The sequence below is a fragment of the Indicator indicator genome, chromosome 15 (genome assembly GCF_027791375.1).
Source record: "Indicator indicator isolate 239-I01 chromosome 15, UM_Iind_1.1, whole genome shotgun sequence".
Lineage (NCBI taxonomy): Eukaryota > Metazoa > Chordata > Aves > Piciformes > Indicatoridae > Indicator > Indicator indicator.
In genome coordinates this window covers 19914006-19930788 of record NC_072024.1, presented here as the reverse complement: position 1 = coordinate 19930788, position 16783 = coordinate 19914006, and the positions used below count along the sequence as shown (strand labels likewise).

At 49.4% G+C, this 16783-nt stretch overlaps 1 protein-coding gene across 2 annotated transcripts; it reads right to left on the bottom strand.

The window, feature by feature from the left end:
* Positions 1-1958: 1958 nt before the first annotated feature.
* IP6K1 (inositol hexakisphosphate kinase 1) lies at positions 1959-9897 on the bottom strand. Of its 2 annotated transcripts, none has more exons than XM_054387158.1 (5): positions 9675-9897; positions 7125-7335; positions 6357-6541; positions 3789-3964; positions 1959-2938 (listed from the first exon to the last, which is right to left on the bottom strand). In XM_054387158.1, exons 1-5 carry the CDS (start codon positions 9895-9897, stop codon positions 2429-2431), a joined length of 1305 nt encoding a protein of 434 aa, XP_054243133.1. In that variant the 3' UTR covers positions 1959-2428. The 2 variants fall into 2 exon arrangements, with proteins under 2 accessions (XP_054243133.1, XP_054243134.1); XM_054387159.1 differs by having other exon boundaries at positions 6357-6538.
* Between the last annotated feature and the right edge of the window lie 6886 nt (positions 9898-16783).

Sequence of the window (16783 nt, the reverse complement as noted above, 5' to 3'; positions counted from 1 at the left end):
TTTTGGTTCTCTGTGAAGCACAAACAGGATGATTATTCATGTAAAAACAAACTGGGGAGGGGGAGAGGGAAGCAAGGCTATGTACAAGCTGCGGAGGTCCACCACGGTGGTCCAAGGGGAATCAGTGCCTCCCCTCCAGCGAAAGAGCAGAAGGCAGCACTGGAGGAGTGCAGGGGGGCTCCCTAGGACTAAGGGCCCTGCACCAGCCCAGTCACAGCCCGCCGGGGGTAAGGACATGCACAAGGCAGGATGCAAGGAGCCCAGAAGAGCAGCAGAGCTGTGGTAGGTCCCCGAGTCACCTGCTCCACCAGCCTCTCTCCCTCCTGCTGCCCAGTTCCCCGGCCACCTCCACAGGGCAGCACCTCGCAGCAGCGGTAAAGCAGGAACCATGTGCAAAGGGGCATGGATGGCTCTAGAACTAGCTGAAGGGAGGCTGCCATGATGTGGGTATTGGTCTCTTCTCCCAACTGACTACTGCTAGAACAAAAGAGAATGGCCTCAAGCTGCACCAGGGGAGGTTCAAGCTGAACACTTGGGGGGAGGGGGGAGAAATCACTGAAAGGGGTATCAGGCATTGGAACAGGCTGGCCAGGGAAGCAGTGGAGTCCCCAGCCCTGGAGGTGTTTAAAAGCTGTGGAAAGGTGGCGCTTAGAGGATATGGCTTAGTGGCAGACAGGATAGAGTAGGGTTAGTAGTTGGACTTGGTGATCGTGAAGGACTCTTCCAACCTAAATGTACCTATGAACGAAGGTCCTTGGCTGGGGAGCTGGAGGGGAGTGGTGGCTTGGGCAAGCCTTTGCAGAGCTGGGAGAGAGGTATGATGTAGGGAGGGAGAAAGCCGGCACCTGGCCCTGCACCTTTCCAGAGCCCCTGCCACAGACCTACAGCTGCTGCTGGTGGCAGCTCTGGCTGGCCCCCAGCCCAGCACCAACGATTTCTAAGCAGACCGTGCACACACCGTGTCGGCACACATGCTACATGCGAGTATTCTCCAAACAAGCTTTCCTGAAGTAAAAAAACAAACCAACAACAACAACAAAAAAAACAATAAAGAAACCCCAACCCTGGCCTTGCAGGTACCCAGGCAGTTCGTCAGGCAGGCAAGGAAATGGTACCACCATGGAACAACTCAGTGACACCAGGGAGGGAGCAATTAGAGATGCCAGTACAGAAACACAGGGGGGTTATGTAGAGCACGGTACGGTTCAGTACTACCAGGCCACAGTATCAAACATTAATGCCCTCATCAAGGGGAGCTGTGGGTAAAGCACCAGCTCCAGGAAGAAGCCTGGCAGCAGAGCATGTCCCAGCTGGCTGCTCATCCCCAATCTGGTTATTAATTTTGGGAAAGACCAACTGTCTGCAGCAAAACTAAAGGAAACAGTCAGGTGCCAGCACTCCTCACTCAGCCAGGAGCCCCCCCTCCCTCACCTGGAGGCCTTCAGGGAGGAGACAAGGAGAGGGGTCAGCCCTAACCTTCAGCCTCCCCTTCCACCATCTCCACCCATGGACCTGCCAGAAGAGGAGGGGGAAGAGGAGAGCCTGGTACTGGAGGGACATAGTCGCCTACAACCTGTAGGACCAACGCTACAGGACAGAAGGGTTGAAATGGTCCGAAAGGCCCTGCTGCACAGCTGGGGTCATGTTAACTGCTACAGATACTATTGCTAGCCCATGAGCTGAGTTCTTGCTTGGTCAGTGGTTCAGGGCAGTTACTCTCACAGAGCCCTGTGCCTGCCTGCACACAGGCCTGCCCATGCCACACCAGGCGGGTGGGAGCAGGACCCAAGCTTGAGCACAGCTCTGGGCAGTGGCATTCCCTCCCAGCTGCAGCTCTGCCAGGGGTTGCATTTGGTCATTTTATTTCTGAGTTTGGGTTGGTTACTCACAGTGCCCAAACAACAGAAAAAGGCAGCATCAAAAGCAAAGCCCCGCTGGAAAACCCAGGGCAGAGCTCACGACACCAAGCACACAGGCCAGCACCTGTGCTGCTCACCATCAGCCCCACAGACACTGCCAACCGTCAAGTGCCCTTTCCAAATAGCTCAGGAGAATTTCAAAGGGAAGGCTCTCCTGGGGGCTCCTGAGGCAGGAGGCTCCTCACACCACAAGCCCTCAAAGAGCCCCAGAGCTCTCCTGCTTTCTCTTCCCTGTTTCCAGGTCCTCCCTTCAGAATGCACACGTGACAAGCGGTGAACCAGAACACCCAGGCATCTATGAAGCCTTCTCCAGAAGGCTGATCCAGCGCTGTCAGAACCATCTGGTTGGCATGAGCTCTTCCATCCTGCCTCCCCTCAGCTCTCCTATCAAGTACATTTAAAAACAATGGAGCAATACAATTGTTTAAAACCAAAGTCATCTGTTTTTTTCCTGTGGTAGTAGGTGGTCTTGTCTGCTCCTGCCACCAGGACAGTGAGAGGCCGCAGGGCTACTGGTTCTCCTCACGCATCTGTTCCATGATGTTGATGAGGCTTTCCAGCCCGAACACATAGCCCATGTCGGGTCCATCGTGCACAGTGGGGTCATCACGGAAGCCCTTGAAGGTGCTGTGTGCAAAGTCAATCATGCGCACGTCCACCTTGGGCTGTGCTGCGGAGCCGGGCTCCATGCTGCTGCCATCCTGCAGGCTCTCTGGGACGGAGCTGTCCACCCGCTTCAGGCGCATCTCTGGCCGGCGCTCCATAAACATCCCTGCCCTGCTGTCCTTCCCATCATAAATGATGAGAAGGGAGCTGGAGTAGAAGCGGTAGGAGGCCTGTCTCTCCAAAACCGCCTTCAGGCTTCGCAGTTTGGCCAGGACAGGCTCAAAGAGGTCCTTGCGCAGCTCAATGCCGTTGTGGAGATACTGGTAGAGGGCGTTGCGGAAGCCCTCAATGGAAAGACCTCGTCCATAGTATTTATTCCTGCACAAGTAATGTCCCGTGTCCAGCTGATACACCTAGAACACCAAAGGGAACAGGTATCAAGTGGGAGCAACAGGTTAAGGCCCTGCACAGAGAGTCTTGAGCTGTCATGTACTGACAGGGTGGAAGGAACTCATTCCATTCCCGACCAGGCCCTAGAGGGAGCAGGAAACAGTTCTGCATGCTCCCTGTATCCCACAGCAGCTCATGGGTGCATCCCATGGACACAGACAGGATGCCTCATCACTAGTTCTCTCCTAGGACACCCAAAAAATGGCTCCTCACCTCAAGCATCCCCAGGAGGCACAGCAACTTGAGGCTTAAAAAGCAGCACCTTACAACAACTTGGACAATCCTCTGGTGGCAGGAGCTGCTGCCAGTATGTGTCACCTAATGGTGATATGATTAATGAGGAGCCCTTGTTGCTTCAGAGTCTGTGGGCAGACATCTGGATCACAAGATCCCGCCTTGGGTGGGGAAAAGAGCAACTATTGCACAACAGCAGCAAACCCTTGTGTGCAAGGCGCAGCCACCAGAGGAGTGTACAATGCAGGAAGGTCAGCTGCTGCAGGGCCAGAGGCACAGGTCCTTCCCTAGGCACTACAATTCTGGGTGAACACTAAGCCACAGAAATAATTGCATTAGAAAATCCTCTAATTGTCTGTGGACAAAAGAGCTCTGGATAAAGCAGGCTTTCTTCTCAGGAGAAGCAGCTTCCTTTGTTCTGGGCTTAGAAATGAAGACAAAAAGCACGTACCATGAACATGGCTGCACCTACCTGAACTGGGAGACTTCGTGACAGTGCTCAGTGGAAGACACTAACAGGGAGGTCTGCTGGGGCTGTGAAACAGAGTGTGCAGTGCCTGCAGCCTGGGGGATCCCTACCTGCATCCCACAGACACGCACACCCAAGGTGGCAGAAGTGCTCTGTTCACACTTCTTCATCTGCCGAGCAGCCTTCTCCTCGGATGCATCATCTCCATGCTGCCTGGTCCCCATCTTCAGATCAAGCACACAGGGAAGCTTGAAGTGATGCACCACGTTCTCCAGCAAAAGGAACTCTGGGAGACGTGTCAAGGAGAGCTCACCAGTCAGAGACACTGCTCCCTAGGGCCACCACAGACAGGGACGTGGGCCAGCATGAGATAGGGTTGGACAACAAACAAACAGGAATCGAAGAACTGAGACACATAGAACAACCAAGGTGGAACAAACCATCTGGACAAGTGAAGAGGATGAAACCCCAACAGCAGTGCCCAGGCTTTGCCAGTTAGCAGAAATCAGCCTGGAAAGCAGAATGGGCAGCAGTAAGCAAGATGACTGCAGGCACACTGGAAACTCAGCAGAGGGAACCAGAGAGCAGAGTGCCAGTGTCAGGAAGGACACAGCACACCAGTGAGAACTGCTGATATGCTCAGGGAGAGCTTAGAGTCTAATCAAATTAGCAATTTAACCATATGGATAAACAATGCAATCCCCATGGACTGAAAACTCAGGGGTCAGTTAACAGCACAGTGCTGCTGCTACCGACAATGCTGCCTGACACACAGCGGGGAGCCGGGGAGGCTACAAAGGCAGGAAAACGGAAGGGTAACAGGAGCCCTGAGGCACAGCAGGCAAACCCTCCATTAGGGCACAACCTTGAGGACAAACCCCAGACAACTGGGGCAACAGCTTGACCCAAAGGGGAGAAAACAACCCTGAAGTTTGCCCTGCAGGGCACAGCTTAACATGGCAACCAGAGCACAGCCAGAGTAAACCTGCAAGGAAGTTTAGAAAAAGAAAAATCTGTCATTAGCTGTGCTTCATTTTGAAAGAGCAACTTCATAAAAATAAGGTAGTGTAATTTAAGAGATCAGGCAAGGAGAACCACAGGCTAATTTAAAACTAAAAACAAAGTACAGATTTGAGAACACTGAAAGGAAATCCACAGAAGTAAATGGTGAAAAATACAGGTACTAAAAGTTGGTTCCCATGTGAGGAAAACAGTATCAAACTCCAGCAGGTGAAACAGAAAACATAAAAACAAACAGCCCACAAACTGGCAAGTTCCAGACAAAAACATGAGAAATCATGTGGAAGGCACAGGAAGTAACAAATCCAGTTAGTCCAGAGCCAAGCCAAGTCGGTCAGACTGCCCAGAGAGTTTAAAGATAAAGCACAAGAGGAGCTAAAGGGGGCAGCCGTGGCATGGGAATGTGCAAGGAGACCCCCTAAAGAGAAGCAGGATCAATATTTTGCTGCTTTTTTTACTGGCAATACCTTAGGAGATTCCCAAGCCAGAATTCTGAGTTCAGAGAATTCTCAAACTGAAATGGCCAGAGAAGGGATCACATGTAAAACACAAAATGAGTCCTGCGACTCATTTAACACCATCTGAACACCAGGAGACTGAACAGAGGCTACTGCAAACCAGCCGGACTGGTCCTGAACCCCGGGTGGCCAGCAGGGGCTGTGTGTGGAGATCCACACTGTTCAGCAAGTGATCTGGAAGAGAGAGCCAACAGGGAGATGGCAAATATCCCCAAAGTACTAAACTACTCAAAGCTGCAAAAATAGGTAACGGTTGTGAAAGACTCCAAGGATCTTATGAGACTGACTTTGCCATTAAGGGGCAGGTGAGATTCACTACACTTTATGCACAAGATGATAAACATAAGGAGAAAAAGACTCTTAGTGCATAAAGTAAGGGGTTTGGAGACAACTTACCAGTCAGGAATGGGATCTGGGGGTAATGAAACAGCAGTTAGAACAAGAGACTGTGCTAGGAATTATAAGGCAGAGGAAGGACAACAGCACTAAATACCAGTGGAAACGTCCAGTTCACCTACACCTTCTGTCCTGTATGCAGTGCTGGGCATTGGCTCCAAAGGATACAGTAGAACCAGAAGACACTCAGGAAAGGCGACAAGGGCAAACAACTCCCTCCCCAGGGGATTACTGAACAGGCAAAGCCTGTTAACCCAAACAAAGTGGTTTGGGCTAAAGATCTTCCATTTCCAACCCCTCTGCCATGGGCAGGGACACTTTCCACTAGCCCAGGTTGCTCAAGGCCTCATCCAACATGGCCTTGAACACCTCCAGGGAGGGAGCATCCACAACCTCCCTGAGCAACCTGTTCCAGTGTCTCACTACCTTTACTGTAAAGAATTTTTGCCTAATAATCCAGTCTACACCTGCCCTTTTCCAGCTAAAACCCCCCACAGTTCAAACCACAAGCCCGCAATGAAAGAAAACAGAGGATGATCTAGTCATAAACATGGCTGCTCCAAGCAGCAGCATCACTGCACGGGAAGCAGGAAGGAAGAGAAACAAGAAACACTTAAAACAGCTTTGGTTGTGTGAAGGACAGGAAAGCCAAAGGAAACGGAGGCCTGGCTGCCCAAGCACAAGGTGTGAGGCCAGGGCAGCAGCAGCAAGCTGACACACTCGGTTCTGCTTCCCAAAGGATACTGTAGAGCTTTCGGTCCTTAGACTCGGAGCGCATGCGGCTCAGCTGCTGCTTGTGGCAGCGCAGGCTCCAGGGGTTATAGCTGATCTTCTCAGAGCTCAGACCACTGTTCCCATCCAACATCTGAAATGGAACATCTGAATGGATGTGCAGGTCCATCCTGGGACTCTTCGTTTCCTGGATGCTGCTGGTATAAAGACAGAACAAACTTGCCTGTTAGGATCCATGCATTCTCCAGACACAACTGTCACCCTCCTTGGGACTAAACCATCTCCTGCTGCACACTGTGCACGATACAAAAGCTCTTAACAGCAAATCCCCACAAATACCCTGGGCTGTGAACCCATGCTCAAGGATCTGGTCTAACATCTCTGCTAGGTTATAATGTAGGAACATTTGTTTCTCAGGCAGCTCTGGCTGGTGCGAATAGGCAGAGACTTCTATTCAAAGTAGCCTTGGAAGAGACTTCTGGGTTAATAACCAGGTGGACTGAAGTGTTTGAATCTGCTCCACATGCTTTGGTTCCACATCCAATAAACTGCCAAGGGTTATATCCTCTGTCAGAAGCATTTCATGCAGATGAGTTCACCTTAAACCCAGAATAACTCCTGACACCATTTGCAGCACCACAGTGGGCTGGGCTAGCAAGCATGAGACAGCCTGGCCCCTGTATGGAGTGCAAAATGCCCTCGATAAAAGGAGCACCACAGCTGAAAGGGGAAGAGGCATTTCCTGCTCATCCTGCTGTCACTGGGCCCTCAAAGCTTTACCTTTCAGTGCTGTCACTGGCCAGGCCAGGCTTTTCCTCCTTGTGCTCAGTGCCACTGCTTGACCTGTGAAGGCTCCGACGTGAGTGCTTGCGCCGCGGCTGGTCCCTCTCCGGCATATCCTCCTGCTCCAGAGCCTCGTTCTCCACATAGGGGTAGGCCACCAGGTTAATGTAGCCATCACTGTCTCCCTCAAAACAGACAGACACCACACCTGCCAGAGAGAAGTGAAGTGTCAGTTCCGTTTCCCAAGAGAGGGAACACAACCACTAACACCCAAACATTCAACAGGAGAGAGGAGAATGTAGCTCCCAGAGCAGCAAATCCAGAACCATGAAAGGTTTCAGACTACAAGAACCCAAATGTCAGCACAGCAGAGAGGAGAAATCCCCCAAAGCAGTGCTCTATGTGTCTACCTGAGCAAGCAGTTGGAGGCAGCAGAGGAACCTCTGCCACCCACAGGAAATGAAGGGCAAAAGCACAGCTGCTAGGCTGAGGGGATTATTTCCTTCCCTTCAGTCTTGCAGCCAATATCATCCAACAGGAGAAAGTCAAGCAGAGTCTCCCAAGGTGTTGAGGTGGGCAGAGCACATGTAATAAATATCTAGTTCGTTTGGGTAAGCATCTATGCCCTGCAGAAGTATTCCTGCTGTTGACAAGGACATTGCTGGCCAAGGAGGAATGTGCTTTCTCTGCTGAAGGATGTCTCCAGCACCTGAGCTGTGAAGCACAGAGCTGAGGCCAAGGTGACACCTGCCACTCTTATTATAAGCCAGTCAGTCTTGCAGAACAGGAATCTGCAAGGTCCCAGGGCTTCCTAGCCCTGGAAGTAGAACTACCTCAGCCAGGTGCAGGCAAGCAGGACCATTTGTATCCTCTCCAGTTTTACCTTCTGAAGGCTCCCAGAAAGCACCATGGTCCAAGGGAAGGTATAGATCTTTCACAGCCAAGATTCTGAGTACATCTAGCTGGCTAGCCACAGAACAGGACAACTGCTATCTTCATCTTTGAGCCTCCTGCAGCCCTTAAAATGAAGCAGTCAGCCCATCTCCTAACTTGCAACAACAAAAATCTTTCACTAGCTTGTCACCAGCATTGAATAGCTGCCAGGAGCATCAGATGCTAGATGCACCAAATCAGATGATTCATCACTAACATGAAGAAGCCTCACACTGCTCAGCTGATGCAGGACATCACATTGCTGCCCCTCCTTTTCCCTTATCTGCATGTGACAGTGCTAACGAGGTTCAGGCGGCTCAACAACCTCTGGGCAGTTCAGGACTCCAACGTGTAACTGCATAAATGCCACTGCAAGGGCTCTGGCTGACTGGACATGCTCCCTAAGACAGCCCTGTGAAAGGGCAATCCTAACAGTAACCTCAAAGTGCCGAGACAGGAAATATCATCTCAAATAATCCTCACCCTCAGATCAGCAAGAACAAGTTCTAGGACTATCAGGAACCTGCATTAGACTCAGATGAAATCTCACACTGGGGTAGAGATGCATGTCCTAAGCCTTGAGGCTACCAAGAAGTATCTAACTTCAAGAAGACAGGTCTCCATCTGGACTATCATCTTCATCAGCTTTAAACACAACTCCCAAGGCAAGCCTGACATCCTATTGATTTCATTAAGTACATAGGCTCCTGCTTGGGATTTCTGGTGGGTCACTAGAGCACCGTATGGCCCCAGAGTGAGCAGAGGGTACAAGAGGACCCATCTGTCAGAGGCTGTATCTTTCATTCACAACCTGCACACAGACACAGGTAAAGTGACACTGCTCCAAGACCTTCAGGCTGTAGCCAGATCAAATGGCAAGACCCTGGACAGATGGTGGTTCCAGCTGTCTCTGAGAAGCACTGTACCCCCCAGTGCTGCATGGAGACAAAGCAGCAGAGGCAAGAGGGACAGCAGGTCCCCCAGAATGCTACCTGCCAGCATTACCATCCTCAGCACAAACACACATGGGTTTAAAGATATTGAGCTTCTGAAAGATGCAGATGGGCTGCCAACCTCCCACAACGATACAGACAGCGGAAAATTCCATTCCTTCCAAGCAGCTGAGGACAAGTCTTCACCTCAGCACAGGGAAAGAAACACTTCCTGCTTCAGCGGCTTTCTGATAGGGCTCCATAAAAGAGATGGGATGAGGAAGCAATAAATTATGGGACTGGAATGTGCAAGTGCTCAGTATATGATCAAACTTCATTTGCTCAAGGTCAGGCTTGTAACTGACAATAACTTGGTAGCAAAACTATTTCCATAGTTATGGAGTTCAATACTCTGTAATCTTAAGCTTCAGACTGCAAAGTGCCAGACTGCACATTCTCTGTCTAGAAAGGAGAACACGTTGAACTCTGCATGCCTACAACAAAGACTTCCTCCTTTCCAAGTGCTCCTATCCAACTGCTAGCCTGCAAAAAAGGAAGAATAAATAACAAATAAACTGAAAAACACCAACAAACCAGCAGAAAGGCCCCAGCAGCTGCAGGCAAACAAGGGGGGCAGGCTGCTGAAGCAGTAAGTGCACTCTGGAATGGTGGCAGGCCTCACCTTTGTACTCGGGTGTGAACTCCTTCATCTCTGGGGGCAGAGACTCATAGAAGCGCTGCTCTCTGGTGATGAGGGGCTTGCAGACAGTGTGGTCGTCGTAGCGCATCATGCTGCTGTGGCCGCCCACCTGGTGAATGAAAGGCTCCAGCAGCACCCCCCGCTCTCCGGATCGAGCGGCATTCTTGCCATACTTGCCCACTTCCATGGTTTGACAAACACACATTGCGTTGGGCACCAGTTGCACTCTTGGAGCATGGGGAGAGCCACATGGGCTGGAGGGATAGCTCAGCAGCAGTCAGGCAGGGAAATCCTGGCAGTCTGCTTCCTTACAACGATCTGGAAAAGCAAAGGAGAGCCCTGTCAATGGAGCGCCACCGGCGTTCACTCCCCATTGGCTCAGAAAGGTTTTTACTATTTATTTGCATCTTTAACAGTTCCTCTCCTGTTCTCTGTTTACATCCCACATGTTCCAGCATGCTTCTCACCACCTCTTTGATCCTACAGGTAAACACACTAATTTGGAAGCAGTCTCACCTACAGTTTCTCCAATAGGGTTGACAGGAGACAGGGAAAGGAGATAGGAGCATTCTGAGCCCCCCACCATCCTCCAGTTCCTTTTATCAGTGAGGCAGTGTGATAATGGACCACAAACCATGAGCTACAGTGCAACTAAAGCCAAGACCACACCTGCCTAGCAGCAAGGGTGACTGACACAGGCCAACCAAACATTTCCAGAACCTGAACTCCACTCCTTGTACTTCTGCATTTTTAACATCTAAATGAGTAAGCAATTCCCATTCACCTCCTACTCTAACACTGCTCCCTCCTTTACCCACTCGCTTGTCTTCAAGCGACATGAAGAGACTTTGGGGATGAGACAGTCATCATGTCACTGTGTATGCTTCTGCTGGATGGATTCCACTCAGACTCTAAATCCCTCAAGAAAACAACTTATTTCCTGATGCTTTCACAGAACCTACACACACAACAGGTCCCTGGTCTCTAGAGATAGACAAGAGACATCGCTAAATACAAATGAGATTAGAACTGCTTTGGGGAAGAGAGATGCTCTTTTAATGTTTGCAGAGTGCCTTGCACAGCCACAGGATGATGGAAAAGTAAAAGCCATCCAAATTCTCTCCAGATGATTTGCCCTTTCCAGCTCATAGATGCTTCTAGGGCTGCAGGGGAAAAACACCTGAGGATTTCCTCCCAACAATGAGTTATCCAAAGCACTTGGTGCCAGAACCAGATGGTGACTACAGTTTCTGAATTCATCAAAATTTCCAGTTTCTTAGAACAGCCACAGCCAAGAGCAGGAATTTAAAACCTGAGGGATATTGGAGGCCTGAACAAGGGACACGATTCAGGCTGTTCCTCATTTGGCCACAGGATGTCTCCACAGCTACACAACACTACCAGGCTGGGGGAAGCTCTGGATAAAGATAGGCTCTGCTCCCCTCCAGTACAGCCATCTAAGAGATTTAAAAGCAGGGTCAATACTTCAGGACACGTTAGCTCAATCTAACCCAAAAGATCCCTTCATCAGAACAAGGCTTCTCCCTCCTTGTCCACACATTGCTGCTTGCTGGCTCACACTGGATTTTGGGACAGTAAGAGTGCACGTACATTTGAGTTGAATCATCTCACTGATCCCAGGAAAAACATTTCCTTTTGTGGTTACATGGCCACACAGCCACCCTCAGTGTAAGGGGAACAAGGGGAATGTTTAGTTGGCTTTTAAGGTGGGGAGCAGAACATAAGAGGGAAAAAAAAAAAAAAACACCACAGATGATCTCTCTGGAGCAACTCCTATCGAAGTGTCTTCAAAGTATCTGTCTCCTAAACTCACTCAGAGCCTAGGTTGTATCAGAGGCAGAAACATGCTGTGGATTTCTTTCCTCCCTCTTATTTGCTTTATCAACAAGAAACAGCAGCAGAGGTTTGCTTACATCACACATGTTTTAGTTTGGTTTACTGGTAATTAACATCTGAGAATAAGCAAGATGCCAGCACTTGCAACAGATCAGCACTTCACAGAGTTCAGGTGAGTGCTTTACAGGCTTAAATCTTCCCTTTGCTGATGCAGCTTGGTCTTGGAATTGGTTTACTTTGCCAGTGACTAAAGTGGAGTTTTCAGTTATTCCAAACAATACAGGGCACAAAGTTTAACTTCACAGTTTCCTACAGTTTAAACTTCATGGGACAAGAGAAATAAGAGATCCATCTGTGTGACAACAGTAGCTGGCACGCTCAGGAGACATGCACATGATGCTTGGGGCCTGCTGTTAGTCCCACTTTTCACTGAAGGTCAATCACAAAATGTCTTGGGGTCCCAGTTTTGGCACTGGTGGAAGAAGTGTTAACCCCACTTCTCTAAAGTGTAGGTATCTAATAGCTTCAGTCACCACCACCACAGATGGCAATCACCAGCACCCCCACAGACTGCTCTTACAGTTAGGAGTGCTTCACCTATGGGCTACAGGCAGATTTTGGCCATTAGAATAAGATTTGAACCCTGTGCCTACTTTCAGCAGCCTTCTTTGACAAGGGTGAGCAACAAAGCACATGCCACTTGAACTACCTTGAGGAGAGCATCAACCAACTAGGCAGAGTCCTTCAGGCCTTCTCCACTGCATGGCCTAGAGGCATCTGTGAGATGACTGCAGTTGTCTGAGGGCTTCTGGGCAGGTGGCAATGAAAACAGGCTGCAGCCACCGAGAAGTGTCCCAGGCTCCCTGCAAAGCACCCTGCTGCCCCCAAGAAAACCCAACGTGACAAGTTCTGGATGTGCAGGCACACCAGGAGGGAGTGACAGCCATGAAGAACACATTGTGTGGTCGTGATGCAACAGAGGGAGCCAGTCAGCAGGTGGGGAGAGAGTCCAAACCTGGTTACAACTGCTCCACATTCATCCACGTGCTCTAAAGAAAACCCAGAGCCTATGTTTTCCCCACACACAAGTCAACCTGAGGGGGAAAAAACCACTTTGTGGCAAGCAGCATTTTAGAGACAACATTTAAAAGAGAAAGCTATCTACAGAGCTGGAAAAACAGATACCTTATAGCTCAGATGGAGCTTGGTGGTTTTCATCAGACTAACTCAAAGTAAAGCATTACTAAACATGGACACTATCCACAAATAAAGACAGAACAATCCTGGCTGCTTCAAACGAGTATAAAGCAGAAAACTATTTGAAGGCCTAAGTATTACTCATCTCTCCCCCATTAAACAACGGCATGGATTCAACTATTTCAGCTGACTTATAAAATTCAGCATACTTCCAATTATCCTGTGAAATGCAGTGTACACACAACAGCTTGAGGGCGATCAGTTCATCCAAGCAGATCCTTTGATACCCTGCAACTCCACCACTATAGCTCTAACAGCACTAAAACACTCAAGTCAGGTCAGCATTCCTCTTCCAGCAGACTCATCTATGGTTAGCAAGACAGATCACCCCATCAAGCCAGACTCATGAGTGGAAGGGTAGAGGTTCAGGAGCTGACTTATGGGTGGCTACAGAAGGATCGAGCGTATCGCATAATCCATTATCCTCCCCAGCAAAACTCTTGTACTGGAAAAGAATTTGCTCTGCAGTATTTAAGTCTAGATCCCTGTCAGAGTACCTACTCCAAATTTTAACTGCATACCTCCCTATTCAAGCATTCTTCTTTATACCCATCTTGCTAAAAAGTAAGTAAAAAGCTGTATTTCCTTGTAGTAATGAGGAAAGTATTTCTAAACTGAAGCCAGGAAGACACACAAAATAGCTCTGCTCTTCCGACTATTTAGTGTGGTAAAATCTTCCCCCAACACCAACATCACCCTCTGGCAGAGAATATGCTGCTCAACAGAAGCAAACAGTGCTGTGCTCTTGAAGGCCCAGCCAGATACCCTGGCTGACAGCTACTGAGGTCTACCAGATCACCATCCACATCAAGGACCTGAAGATTTTAAAGGTCTCTCCCGACCAAAACAATTCTATCATTCTATGGAGATGCCGGCTCCTGCCAGTTCACAGCACCAGAGCACCACCAGCTGAGGATGCCAGCATAGGAGCAAGGAGTGGGAAGAGCAGGGGTGTCCTCTTTGATGGTGTAACTTAATGTGAGCAGCACACTAGCCTCAGAGGTCACCACACCCCTGAGAACTGGGGGTGGAGAGCCGCACTGCAATGAGCGCAGGAATTCCCGCAGACTGCACCACGGTGCTGGTGTTCCCACTCTTCATAGGCTGTCTTGTACAGGAACATTGGCTGTGCTTCATGACTCACCAGCAAAGCCATTTTCCAAAATCAAAAGGAGGACAAACATTCAAAATTGTGATGTGTTACAGCCAGGAAGCTGCCTGCATTAAGCCCTGTTGACTCACGTCCTCGCCGTAAGCAGCCTGCACGTCTGTCTTTCCAGCATCACTTTGCTCCTATGGCCACAGCCAGCCCTCAGCACCCATGGTGATGAAAACTAAGGCAGATGGCCACTGACAACTCTGGAGCCACGCCGCAGGCAAGGGATAAATATCTGACCTCCAGGTCATACTAAAAGAAGTTGGACTTTCCCTCAACAACCCCAAAGCGGTCAGAAGCAAGGCACAAGAACACAAAATAGCAGTAGAGCAGGCATCTGGATGATGGGTGGGTGGTGTCTGCTGCTTGTGAGCTAGTCTTGCTAGCAGGGAAGAGCAGCAGCTAGCAGCCAGGCTGAAAAGCACCATAGTTTCTGGTCATGCTGGACTGGGTGACCTAACTTCTACAGAAGAAAATCCAGTCGAAGGAAAAAAAAAAAAAAGTGTATGGCACTGTGCTATGAGATCAGCTTCCCAGCATTAAAGCTGAGCCACAGGCCTGAGAGAAGTCTGCCAAGTCGGCAGAAAATGCAGATGGCCTCTGGGACCTGACCAGAGAATGAAACTCTAAGAACCTGTAGCAACATTCAGGATGTACCCAGAAACATTTGGCCCCTGTGGCATCCATGAGGCTACAAACCTTCCTAGGCTGCTTGAGCACACAGCTTTGAATCCTAACCTTCCCTCTCATCTTGTCCAAAGCTGGAACTATTACCAAATACAGCCTTTTCTGGACGCACTGCTCTCACCAAGGCTCTTCAGTCACAAGTGCGGCTCTTCAGGTCAAGGCCAGGTAGCAGAATACATCAAAACATCAAGAACTTATGCATGCACCAAAAGTGAAACAGAAATCTTAGGGCAAGCTGCTGAAGAATGCCAGCTGAGGAAGAGAATGCCAACAGTAAGGCTGGAGGAGGAAATGCAATAAGCAAGACCATGGAGAGGACAGTAGTCACCAATAAGCATGCTTCACCCTCTGCCCTGAGCCGAACAAAGGCACAATTCCTTCATCAACGTTGTGCCCTCAACAACAGGGCACAAACGCACCAACCTCTGAAGCATGCACAAGGAAAGAGCTTCACCTACTTTAAGTTAGGGCTTCACTGAACTTGGAGAAAGAACCATGTAGAAAATAAAGTTAAGCTTGCAATACGATTCCTTAGGCATCCCCTATGCCTCTGTCTCCTGGAGATCTGCAGGAAGACCATTTGTGCCATGCTTCTATCACATTCATCACAAAGCCTCAGCACTTCTGCCAGCAGCCTGTGAGACCAAGAATTTTCTCCTCTTCTCTTCCTAAGAAAGGAGCGGAAGCTGAGCCTTTTCAGCTCCTTCTGAAGAAAGAGAGGCTGCACTATGCACTACTAACCATGGCTGGAAAGCTGAAACCACTGCCTGGGCCTGGGGTTAAAGGAGGCCTTTTTCTTAGAGGCCAGATTAGCAGGAATTGCAACGGCCCTTCTGCTGTCACTTACACACAAAGCATGGCATGCTTTCAAGGAGGGATGAGCTACCTGAAGAAGCCCTTGCTAGCTAAGGATCTAGACCCTGGGCACAGACAATACCGATTTTCTCACCCTGGCACACTACAGTGGAAGCTTCTCTCTGGCTTTGGTTGAGGTTTTTTTGTTGGATATTTTTTTAAGCCAAACCTTCACACACAACAGTGCCCAGGGAACGTCTGTCACGTTTAGCACCATATGGAGCAGGTGCTCTGCAATGCTTTGTGAACATCTGCCATGCAGCTGTCTGCAAGTAAGGGTAACCAAAGCTGGGGCTCGAATGGCCCCTTCCAGTTTGCATCCCTGTTTGGCCTGATGCTGGAGAAGCTGGCATTACTGCGATAACATCAGGCTGGCAAGCGGCAGAGGACTGCACATAAACTGATTTAATGCCCTTGCTGCTTTTTACTTCAGGCCTCCCCTTCTTCCCTGGAGAAATGGAGCACACTGGCAGGAAGGCACAGGCTGCCTGGGGACCTTTCAGTCCTTGTCACTGCTCTCAGTGTCACTGCAAAGGGGAGGCTGGAGGAAGGTCCAGCCCTGGTCCCATCATCACCACTTCCCTATCTACTAGGCAGGGAGGATGAGTACAAGGGGGCTGAGCTGCTGAATCCCGCTGCACCTTGCCACTAGGAAAGGGCACCTTCCTCCTCTGTTCAAAAGCACTGGCTTCAGGCCAAGTCTGAGTTTCCATAGCAGCAGGACCTGATTGAATACATGCATTAACAAAAGGTTGCTTTATCAGCACCAGCCCAGAAGATTTTCTCCCAGGCCTGTGCCTAGGAGAGCAGGGTTGTCCAGTAGGAGAGATGAGAATATGACACAAGGTTTCTAGAGATGAGCTTAGGGAAGATCAGTTCTTGTGAGGCCTCATTGCTCATCTTTCTGTAAGCTAATTTCTAGCTTCATCTCATTTAGGAAGAAGAAAATCTCTGCTGGATACAGGTTATTTTTAAACCATTCCAACGCAAATGCTGCCATTCAGCACAGCTCTCAGATCCAACAGAGACAGAATAGAATTCACTTTCTACAGCCTCAAAACGTAAGGAATCAACCTAACCCACTAAGACATTTCTTCAATTCACACTACTCAATGGGCTCAGGAAACTCATCAACAGGCTCTTTGGTAGCAAACTGTAGTCCTTGCATTTATAGCAGGGGAAAAAAAAAGTTAAAAAAAAAATAATAACCACGTCAGTCTTATTGAAGAGGTTTGCCTCAAAGACTAACTTGGAAAGAATCTGTAGCTCATCTCACAGA